General features: G+C 44.4%; 1 protein-coding gene across 4 annotated transcripts in view; it reads left to right on the plus strand.

Annotated features, from left to right (window-relative positions):
- uba6 (ubiquitin like modifier activating enzyme 6) overlaps nucleotides 1-12347 on the plus strand; it is a 447925-nt gene that overhangs the window by 239313 nt on the left and 196265 nt on the right. For all 4 annotated transcript variants that reach the window (XR_011889573.1, XM_072281896.1, XM_072281895.1 and 1 more), the window contains one exon: nucleotides 4652-4730. Coding sequence is in view for 3 of the 4 variants with exons in the window: in XM_072281896.1 (XP_072137997.1) it covers nucleotides 4652-4730 (79 nt within the window). In the remaining variant the exon portion in view is untranslated. The remainder of the gene's footprint in view (nucleotides 1-4651; nucleotides 4731-12347) is intronic.

The raw sequence follows: 12347 nt of genomic DNA on the forward strand, positions 1-12347 counted from the left end.
CCAAGAGCGGACAAACGTTCCTCATATGTTAACCCTCTCATTCCCGGAATCATTCTAGTGAATCTTCTCTGTACCCTCTCCAACGTCAGCACATCCTTTCTTAAATAAGGAGACCAAAACTGCCCACAGTACTCCAAGTGAGGTCTCACCAGCGCCTTATAGAGCCTCAACATCACATCCCTGCTCCTATACTCTATTCCTCTAGAAATGAATGCCAACATTGCATTCGCCTTCTTCACTACTGACTCAACCTGGAGGTTAACTTTAAGGGAATCCTGTACGAGGACTCCCAAGTCCCGTTGCATCTCAGAACTTTGAATTTTCTCACCATTTAAATACTTCTACCAAAGTGCATAACCATACACTTTCCAACATTGTACTTCACTTGCCACTTCTCTGCCCATTCTTCCAATCTATCCAAGTATCTCTGCAGACTCTCCGTTTCCTCAGCACTACCGGCTCCTCCACCTATCTTCGTATCGTCAGCAAACTTAGCCACAAAGCCATCTATTCCATAATCTAAATCGTTGATGTACAATGTAAAAAGAAGCGGCCCCAACACTGATCCCTGCGGAACACCACTGGTAACCGGCAGCCAACCAGAATAGGATCCCTTTATTCCCACTCTCTGCTTCCTGCCAATCAGCCAATGCTCTATCCACGTATGTAACTTTCCCGTAATTCCATGGGCTCTTATCTTGTTAAGTAGCCTCATGTGTGGCACCTTGTCAAAGGCCTTCTGAAAATCCAAATATACAACATCCACTGCATCTCCCTTGTCTAGCCTACTGGTAATTTCCTCAAAAAATTGTAATAGGTTTGTCAGGCAGGATTTTCCTTTAAGGAATCCATGCTGAGTTCTGCCTATCTTGTCATATGCCTCCAGGTACTCTGTAACCTCATCCTTGACAATCGACTCCAACAACTTCCCAACCACCGATGTCAAGCTAACAGGTCTATAATTTCCTTTTTCCTTCCTTGGCCCCTTCTTAAATAGCGGAGTGACATTTGCAATCTTCCAGTCCTCCGGAACCATGCCAGAATCTATCGACTTTTGAAAGATCATCGCTAATGCCTCCGCAATCTCCACAGCTACTTCCTTCAGAACACGAGGGTGCATTCCATCTGGTCCGGGAGATTTATCTACCTTTAGCCAATTCAGCTTCCTGAGTACTTTCTCTGTCGTAATTGTGACTGCGCACACTTCTCTTCCCTGCCACCCTTGAGTGTCCGGTATACTGCTGTCTTCCTCAGTGAAGACTGATGCAAAATACTTGTTCAGTTCCTCTGCCATCTCCTCATCTCCCATTACAATTTCTCCAGCATCATTTTCTATCAGTCCTATATCTACTCTCACCTGTCTTTTACTCTTTATATACTTGAAAAAGCTTTCAGTATCCTCTTCGATATTATTTGCTAGCTTCCTTTCATAGTTAATCTTTTCTCTCTTAATGACCTTCTTGGTTTCCTTTTGTAAGGTTTTAAAAACTTCCCAATCCTCACTCTTCCCACTAATTTTTGCTTCCTTGTATGCCCTCTCTTTTGCTTTAACTTTGGCTTTGACTTCTCTTGTCAACCACGGTTCAATCCTTTTTCCACTCGAAAACTTCTTCTTTTTTGGAATATACCTGTCTTGCACATTCCTCATTTCTCGCATAAACTCCAGCCACTGCTGCTCTGCTGTCTTTCCTGCCAGTGTCTCTTTCCAGTCAACTTTGGCCAGTTCCTCTCTCATGCCACTGTAATTTCCTTTACTCCACTGAAATACCGACACATCAGATTTCGGCTTCTCTTTTTCTAATTTCACAGTGAACTCAATCATGTTATGATCACTGCCTCCTAAGGGTTCCTTCACCTCAATCTCTCCAATCACCTCTGGTTCATTACACAATACCCAATCCAGTACAGCCGATCCCCTAGTAGGCTCAACAACAAGCTGTTCTAAAAAGCCATCTCGCAGACATTCTACAAATTCTCTCTCTTGACATCCAGTGCTGACCTGATTTTCCCGATCTACTCGCATGTTAAAATCCCCCACAATTATCATAACACTGCCCTTCTGACAAGCCTTTTCTATTTCCTGTTGTAATTTGTAGTCCACATCCCTGCAGCTGTTTGGAGGCCTATAAATAACTGCCATCAGGGTCCTTTTACCCCTGCTATTTCTTAGCTCAACCCATAAAGATTCTGCACCTTCCGATCCTATATCACCTCTTTCTAATGATTTAATATCATTTCTTACCAATAAAGCCATGCCTCCCCCTCTGCCTACCTTCCTATCCTTCCGATACACTGTGTATCCTTGGACGTTCAGCTCCCAGAGACATGCATCCTTTAGCCAGGTCTCAGTGATGGCCACAATATCATAGCTGCCAATCTGTAGCTGTACAACAAGATCATCCACCTTATTCCTTATGCTGCGTGCATTTAAGTACAACACCTTAAGACCAGTATTTGATACTTTTTGCTTTGATTTCACTGCAACTTTATTGCACTGCAACTCATCCCAATGGCTACAAATTTGCCCCATCACCTGCCTGTCTTTCCTGACATCTTTACTGCTCACTATCTTAGATCTATTTCTGTTTTTCCCTTCCTCCGCTCTATCATTCCGGTTCCCATCCCCCTGCCAAATTAGTTTAAACCCTCCCTAACAGCTCTACTAAACTTTCCCACCAGGATATTGGTCCCCTTCGGCTCTCACATCTGCTCTCACTCCATCCTCCCGCCACTCCACTAGGAATAGGGTTCCCCTTGTCCACACCTACCACCCCACCAACCTCCGGGTCCAACATATTCTCCGTAACTTCCACAACCTCCAACGGGATCCCACCACTAAGCACATCTTTCCCTCCCCCGCCCTTCTCTGCCTTCCGCAGGGATCGCTCCCTACGCAACTCCCTTGTCCATTCGTCCCGCCCATCACTCCCCACCGATCTCCCTCCTGGCACTTATCCTTGTAAGCGGAACAAGTGCTACATATGCCCTGACACTTCCTCCCTTACCGCCATTCAGGGCCCCAGACAGTCCTTCCAGGTGAGGCGACGCTTCACCTGTGAGTCGGCTGAGGTGATATACTGAGTCCAGTGCTCCCGATGTGGCCTTGTATATATTGGCGAGACCCGATGCAGACTGGGAGATCGTTTCGCTGAACACCTACGCTCTGTCTGCCAGAGAAAGCAGGATCTCCCAGTGGTCACATTTTAATTCCACGGCCATTCCCATTCTGATATGTCTATCCACGGCCTCCTCTACTGTAAAGATGAAGCCACACTCCCGTTGGAGGAACAGCACCTTATATTCCGTCTGGGTAGCCTCCATTCTGATTGCAGGAACATTGACTTCTCAAACTTCCGCTAGTGCCCCACCTCCCCCTCGTACCCCATCCGTTATTTATTTATATACACACATTCTTTTTCTGTCTCTCCTTTTCCTTCCACTGTCCCTCTCACTATGCCTCTTGCCCATCCTCTGGGTTTTTCTTCCCCTTCCCCCTTTTCTTTCTCCCTGGGCCTCCTGTCCCATGATCCTCTCATATCCCTTTTGCCAATTAACTGTCCAGCTCTTGGCTCCATCCCTCCCCCTCCTGTCTTCTCCTATCATTTTGGATCTCCCCCTCCCCCTCCCACTTTCAAATCTCTTACTAGCTCTTCTTTCAGTTAGTCCTGACGAAGTGTCTCGGCCCGAAACATCGACTATTCCTCTTCATAGAGATGCTGCCTGACCTGCTGCGTTCACCAGCAACTTTGATGTGTGTTGCTTTGTAATTTTATATATTTCTATCCGGTTGCCCTTCAGCTTTTGACCTTCCGAGCTTGTCCATCCTTTCCTTGTAGCTAATACACTTTAATACTGACAACGTCCTGGTCAATTTTTTCTGCACCCTTCCCAAAGCCTCCGCATCCTTCCTAAAAAGAGGTGACCAGAACTGAAGACAGTATTCTAAATTTGGCTTGGCCATCATTTTATAGTAAGACCAATGTTCGTAACCTTCCCATATTGTCCTTGAGAAAGTGGTAGTTAATTGTATTATATTGAAAGTATTCCATGTTGCTGTTCCAGTTGTTCAAATAACAATAATTCCTACCAATAATATCAACGTTGCTTCATTGTTGTTTTAAAGAACTCAAACAATGCTAGTTGTTCAAATCACAATGGCTTTTTCTTCACAGTAATGGTGGGAATGGTTAGACGTTTAAAGTGATGGATTGGCTTTACTTGAATACATTAGAATTAGGAACAACAGATGGCCACTAAGCTCCACGATTCTTCTCCATATTCAATGAGACTATGGCTCCTTACTGCCTATTGTATAAAAATATTCCAAAGTATTTCACTTGTTAAATGGCTGACATTTTATACTGTAAGCTGTAGCTTTAGATGCTCAAGATGAAACTTTCTTTCCATATCCACCTAATCAAGACTTCTTGGGCTCGTGTATGTTCCTAAAAAATAATCAGCTGTCACTCTTCTGAACTCCACTGAATAGAAGTCTAACTTGTCCACGCTTTCCTCATAAGACAAACCAAGTTTCAGCGTAGTAAAACTTATGATTTGTTCATTTATAAACTATGCTCTCCATTCATATTAGCACACTTGTCCATAATTCTTGGTTGTCTGTTGGTAATTATAATTAACTTGTCCTTTATAGAGGAGATCGATATGATGCTCTGCGTGCATGTGTTGGACATTCAATCTGCCAAAAGCTCAGCAACCTCAATGTTTTTATGGTAAGTACATTTAAAAATCATTACTCTGTACCCAAGAGAAGCATTTCACACTATCATTGAGACTAACAATGTATTAGATTATTAAGGTAAGTATCAGCTGATGTGATGGGAGCAAAATCCTTGCGGTAGTTGTTGGATCCTGAGAACTTTGTCCTCCAAAGGTTCTTCAGAAGTCAAGAATAAGGCATAAAACCTATTGCTTTTGATCATTTTGGTAAGTGTCACAAGAGAGGAAAACAAAGATGAGCCGTGGGAGCAAAAATAAACCACAAAAGGCCTACATGAACAAAAATTCCAGCGATAACAATTAACCTATAAAATAGCCAGATTCAAGTGGCGTGACACCTGCTACTGAAAGCTTAGAAGCTTCTAAAGGAATTCAGAAGCAGTTGTACTGCAATTGCTGGAAAATTCGTTGAACAATTACTTGTATATGTGTGATTGTATAAAAAATACAAGCCAACATTGGAAAGTTAAACTACATAAAATATACAAAGAAAACAACAATCCTGATCAGACATCACACATCAAAGTTGCTGGTGAACGCAGCAGGCCAGGCAGCATCTCTAGGAAGAGGTACAGTCAACGTTTCAGGCCGAGACCCTTTGTCAGGATCTCTGTACCTCTTCCTAGAGATGCTGCCTGGCCTGGCCTGCTGCGTTCACCAGCAACTTTGATGTGTGTTGCCTGAATTTCCAGCATCTGCAGTATTCCTGTTGTTTGCGTTTTTAAAATCCTGATCCTAATTCAGCATTCCCCTCTTTGATTCTAAAGCACACCTTCAATAACAGAAGTACAAAATAATTAAACATTCACTCTGGATTATGAAAACATCAAATGGTATTTATAGAATTACATTTCATTGTTGGGTTCATTGTCCCGATGAGGACGTATGCCTACTTGTGTTTGAGCAGTCCTATTGATCATGACCCTCATACAAGTAATTGAGATGGAAATTATGATATGGCATTTCAAGGCAAATATTATGATTCATAATATTGAATAATCCCAGCTTTCTAGACTTAATTTGATCCATTCAAAGAAATCACATCCATTAGATTGTTGTATCTTAGCTGCTGCTTTACGAATATGATAAACCATATCAGTTAACACACATCAAAGTTGCTGGTGAACGCAGCAGGCCAGGCAGCATTTCTAGGAAGAGGTACAGTCGACGTTTTGGGCCGAGACCCTTCGTCAGGACTAACTGAAAGAAGAGCTAGTAAGAGATTTGAAAGTGGGAGGGGGAGGGGGAGATCCAAAATGATAGGAAAAGACAGGAGGGGGAGAGATGGAGCCAAGATCTGGACAGTTGATTGGCAAAAGGGATATGAGAGGATCATGGGACAGGAGGCCCAGGGTGAAAGAAAAGGAGGGGGGGGAACCCAGATGGGCAAGGGGTATAGTGAGAGGGACAGAGGGGGAAAAAGAGAGAGAGAAAGACTGCGTGTATAAAAATAAATAACGGATGGGGTACGAGGGGGAGGTGGGGCGTTTGCAGAAGTTTGAGAAGTCACTGTTCATGCCATCAGGTTGGAGGCTACCCAGACGGAATATAAGGTGCTGTTCCTCCAGCCTGAGTGTGGCTTCATCCTTACAGTAGAGGAGGCCGTGGATAGACATATCAGAATGGAAATGGGACGTGGAATTAAAATATGTGGCCACTGGGAGATCCTGCTTTCTCTGGCGGACAGAGAGTAAGTGTTCAGCGAAATGATCTCCCAGTCTGCGTCGGGTCTCGCCAATATATAGAAGGCCACATCGGGAGCACCGGACGCAGTATATCACCCCAGCCGACTCACAGGTGAAGTGTCGCCTCACCTGGAAGGACTGTTTGGGGCCCTGAATGGTGGTAAGGGAGGAAGTGTAAGGGCATGTGTAGCAGTTGTTCCACTTACAAGGATAAGTGCCAGGAGGCAGATCAGTAGGGAGGGATGGGGGGGATGAATGGACAAGGGAGTCGCTTGGGAGCGTAGGGAGCGATCCCTGCTGAAAGCGGGGGTGGGGGGGAGGGAGAGAAAGATGTGCTTAGTGGTGGGATCCCGTTGGAGGTGGCGGAAGTTACGGAGAATAATATGTTGGACCGAGAAGCTGGTGGGGTGGTAGGTAAGGACAAGGGGAGCCCTAATCCTAGTGGGGTGGCGGGAGGATGGAGTGAGAGCAGATGTGCATGAGATGGGGGAGATGCGTTTGAGAGCGGAGTTGATGGTGGAGGTAGGGAAGCCCCTTTCTTTAAAAAAGGACATCTCCCTCGTCCTGGAATGAAAAGCCTCATCCTGAGAGCAGATGCGGCAGAGACGGAGGAATTGCGCAAAGGGGATGACATTTTTGCAAGAGACAGGGTGAGAAGAGGAATAGTCCAGATAGCTGTGAGAGTTGGTAGGCTTATAGTAGACATCAGTCCATAAACTGTCTCCAGAGATAGAGACAGAAGGGTCTAGCAAGGGGAGGGAGGTGTCAGAAATGGACCAGGTAAACTTGAGCGGAGGGTGAAAATTGGAGGGAAAGTTAATGAAGTCGACGAGCTCAGCATGTGTGCAGGAAGCAGCACCAATGCAGTCGTCAATGTAGCGAAGGAAAAGTGGGGGACAGATGCCAGAATAGGTTTGGAACATAGATTGTTCCACAAAGCCAACAAAAAGGCAGGCATAGCTAGGACCCATACGGGTGCCCATAGCTACACCTTTAGTTTGGAGGAAGTGGGAGGAGCCAAAGGAGAAATTATTAAGAGTAAGGACTAATTCCGCTAGACGGAGCAGAGTGGTGGTAGAGGGGGACTGGTTAGGTCTGGAATCCAAAAAGAAGCGGAGTGCTTTGAGACCTTCCTGATGAGGGATGGAGTTATATAGGGACTGGACATCCATGGTGAAAATAAAGTGGTGGGGGCCAGGGAACTTAAAATCATCGAAAGGTTTAAGAGCGTGAGAAGTGTCACGAACATAGGTAGGAAGAGATTGAACAAGCGGGGATAAAACCGTGTCGAGGTATGCAGAAGTGAGTTCGGTGGGGCAGGAGCAAGCTGAGAGAATAGGTCTGCCAGGACAGGCAGGTTTGCGGATCTTGGGTAGGAGGTAGAAACGGGAAGTGCGGGGTGTGGGAACTATAAGGTTGGTAGTGGTGGATGGGAGATCCCCTGAGTGGATAAAGTTGGTGATGGTGTGGGAGACAATGACCTGGTGCACCTTATTGGGGTTATTTCCTCTGACTCCCAGGTACATAATTACAATATTCCTTGCTTTCTTCACCCTTAACTGCTAAGAAAAAATCTAATTCCTTACAATTTTGGAGAACCATCTTGCGCATTTCAACCATTTATGTTGTTATTGATCTATATTGCTCTGACAGTATCATTGTTTACATTGTAAAGCTGCAGCAGCATTTTTAATTAGTTAAGACTGGTAAAAATACAACTGCCATGAACAACGTTAAAGTCAAAGAAAAGTACAGCACAGAAACAGGCCCTTTGGCTCATCTAGTCAGTGTCAAACCATTTAAACTGCCTACTCCCATCCACCTGAACCCCAAAACCTTCCAAACCCGTACCATCTATGTACCTATCCAAACTTTTTTTAAAAACAAAAGCTTATGTGTACCACATTTTTTTTTGCTGGCAGCTCGTTCCATTCTCGCAGCCCTGTGAGTTTCCCCTCATGTTGCCCTTAAACTTTTCATCTTTCACCTTTAACCCATGACTTCTGGTTGTTGTCCCACTCAACCTCAATGGAAAAAGCCTGCTTGCATTTACCCTATTTATATACCTCTGTCAAATCTCCTCTCAGTTTTTTACGTTCCAAGAAATGAAGTCCTAACCTATACAATCTCTCCTTATGACTCTGGTCCTCCAGACCCAGCAACATCCTGGTAAATTTTCTCTCTACTCTTTCAACCTTAATCACATCGTTCCCGTAGGTAAGTGCCCAGATCTGCACACAATACTCTAAATTAGACCTCACCAATATCTTATACAACCTCAAGATAACATCCCATTACCTGCACTCAATACTTTGATTTATGAAGGCCGGTGTGCCAAAAGCTGTCTACCTGTGATATCATTTTCAACCAATTGTGGACCTGTATTCCCAGATCACTTTGTTCTGCCACACTCCTCAGTGCCAGACTGTTCACTGTGAAAGACCTACCCTGGTTGGTCCAACTGAAGTGAAACACCTTACACTTGTCTGCATTAAATTCTATCTGCTATTTTTCAAGCCCGTTTTTCCAACTGGTCCAGATCCCTTTGCAAGCCATTATGGCCTTCCTCACTGTCCACTACACCCCCAACAGACTATAGGTGCAGGAGTAGGCCATTGGGCCCTTCGAGCCAGCACGGATATTCACTGTGATCGTGGCTGATCATCCACAATCAGTACCCTGTTCCTGCCTTCTCCCCATATCCCTTGACTCCACTATCTTTAAGAGCTCTATCTAACATTTTCTTGAAAGCATCCAGAGAATTGGCCTCCACTGCCTTCTGAGGCAGAACATTCCACAGATCCACAATTCTCTGGGTGAAAAAGTTTTTCCTCAACTCCGTTCTAAATGGCCTACCCCTCATTCTTAATCTGTGGCCTCTGGTTCTGGTCTCCCCCAACATCGGGAACATGTTTCCTGCCTCTAGCATGTCCAATCCCTTAATAATCTTATATGTTTCAATCAGATCCCCTCTCATCCATCTAAATTCCGGTGCATACAAGCCCAGTCGCTCCAATCTGTCAACATATGACAGTCCCGCCATCCTGGGAATTAACCTTGTTAACCTACGCTGCACTCCCTCAATGGCAAGAATGTCCTTTCTCAAAGTTGGAGATCAAAACTGCACACAATACTCCAGGTGTGGTCTCACCAGGGCCCTGTACAACTGCAGTAGGACCTCTTTGCTCCTATACTCAACTCCCCTTGTTATGAAGGCCAACATGCCATTAGCTTTCTTCACTGCCTGCTGTACCTGCATGCTTACTTTCAGTGACTGATGAACAAGGACACCTCACATTTATCCACATTAAACTGCATCTGCCATGCATCTGCCCACTCACCCAACCTGTCCAAATCACTCTGCATTCTGCTAACATCCTCCTCACATTTCACACTGCCACCCAGCTTTGTGTCATCTGTAAATTTGCTAACGTTACTTCTAATCTAAATCATTAATGTATATTGTAAATAACTGCGGTCCCTGCACCGAGCCTTGCGGTACCCCACTAGTCACTGCCTGCCATTCTAAAAGGGACCCGTTAATCCCTACTTTTTTTTCCTGTCTGCCAACCAATTTTCTATCCATGTCAGTACCCTACCCCCAATACCATGTGCTCCAACTTTTCCCACTAATCTCCCATGTGGGACCTTATAAAAGGCTTTCTGTAAGTCCAGGTACATTACATCCACTGGCTCTCCCTTGTCCATTTTCATAGTTACATCCTTAAAAAATTCCGGAAGATTAGTCAAGCATGATTTCCCCTTCGTAAATCCATGCTGACTCGGACCGATCCTGTTACTGCTATCCAAATGTGCCGCTATTTCATCTTTTATAATTGACTCCAGCATCTTCTCCGTCACTGATGTCAGACTAACTGGTCTATAATTCCCTGTTTTCTCTCTCCCTCCTTTCTTAAAAAGTGGGATGACGTTAGCTACCCTCCAATCCACAGGAAGTGATCCTGAATCTATAGAACATTGGAAAATGATTACCAATGCGTCCACGATTTCTAGAGCCACCTCCTTATGTACCCTGGGATGCAGATCATCAGACCCTGGGGATTTATCAGCCTCAGTCCCATCAGTCTATCCAACACCATTTTCTGCCTAATGTGAATTTCCTTCAGTTCCTCCATTTCCCTAGGTCCTCTGGCCATTATTACATCTGGGAGATTGTGTCTTCCCTAGTGAAGACAGATCTAAAGTACCTGTTCAACTCGTCTGCCATTTCTTTACTCCCCATAATAAATTCACCCGTTTCTGTCTTCAAGGGCCCAACTTTAGTTTTAACTAATTTTTTCCTCTTCACATACCTAAAGAAGCTTTTACTATCCTCCTTTATATTCTTGGCTAGCTTACCTTCGTACCTCATCTTTTCTCCCTGTATTGTCTTTTTAGTTATCTTCTGTTGCTCTTTAAACGTTTCCCAATCCTCTGGCTTCCCGCTCATCTTTGCTATGTTATACTTCTCTTTTATTTTTATACTGTCCTTGACTTCCCTTTCAGCCACAGTCACCCCTTACTCCTCTTAGAATCTTTCTTCCTCTTTGGAATGAACTGATCCTGCACCTTTTGTATTATTCCCAGAAATCTTGGTGTCATCCGCAAATTTGCTGATGTTTTTTATCCAGAATAAACATCATGTTCAGTCCACACTGGTCAATGTCTTAGAAACATAGAAACACAGAAACATAGAAAACCTACAGCACAATACGGGCCCTTCGGCCCAGAAAGCTGTGCCAAACATGTCCTTACCTGAGAAGTTACCTAGGGTTACCCATAGCCCTCTGTTTTCGTAAGCTCCATGTACCTATCCAGGAGTCTCTTAAAAGACCTCTCCTCCTCTGTCGCTCCAAGGAAAAAAGGCTGAGTTCACTCAACGTATTCTCATAAGGCATGCTCCCCAATCCAGGCAACATCCTTGTAAATCTCTTCTGCACTTTTTCTATGGTTTCCACATCCTTCCTATAGTGAGGCGACCAGAACTGAGCACAGTACTCCAAGTGGGGTCTGACCAGGGTCCTATATAGCTGCAACATTACCTCTCAGCTCTGAAGCTCAATCCCACAATTGATGAAGGACAATGCACCGTATGATTTCTTAACCAGAGTCAACCTGCGCAGCAGCCTTGAATGTCCTATGGACTCGGACCCCAAGATCCCTCTGATCCTCCACACTGCCAAGAGTCTTACCATATTCTGTCATCATATTTGACCTACCAAAATGAACCACCTCACACTTGAACTCCATCTGCCACTTCTCAGCCCGTTTTTGCATCCAGTCAATGTCCCGTTGTAACCTCTGACAGCCCTCCACACTATCCACAACACCTCCAACCTTTGTGTTATCATCAAATTTACTAACCCACCCCTCCACTTCTTCATCCAGGTCATTTATAAAAATCACGAAGAGTAGGGGTCCCAGTGAAGATCCCTGAGGATCCCCCATGCAGAATATGACCCATCTACAACCACTCTTTGCCTTCTGTGGGCAAGCCAGTTCTGGATCCACAAAGCAATGTACCCTTGGATCCCATGCCTCCTTCCTTTTTCAATAAGCCTTGCATGCGGTACCTTGTCAAATGCCTTGCTGAAATCCATATACACTACATCTTCTGCTCTTCCTTCATCAATGTGTTTCTGATAAACCTGTAGTAAAATATTCAATTAGATTCTAGATTTTTTTGTGACAGGAAAGTATAAGTTATGGTGTGGGAACAACATTCACTGAGGAGTATGAGATAGAGAATAGGACTGCATGGGAGGGTCTGTTGCCCACTCCTTTTTAATGTTATGATTAATAATATTTTATGAAATGATTATACGCTGATGATGGTGCATTTTGGAAAAGAGGCAGAAATGTAAATTGTATAGATAGGAAAATGCATGCAGCTATTAATGAAGTAGAGGAATGGAAACAGCAGGG

The sequence above is a fragment of the Mobula birostris genome, chromosome 17, assembly GCF_030028105.1.
Source record: "Mobula birostris isolate sMobBir1 chromosome 17, sMobBir1.hap1, whole genome shotgun sequence".
Lineage (NCBI taxonomy): Eukaryota > Metazoa > Chordata > Chondrichthyes > Myliobatiformes > Myliobatidae > Mobula > Mobula birostris.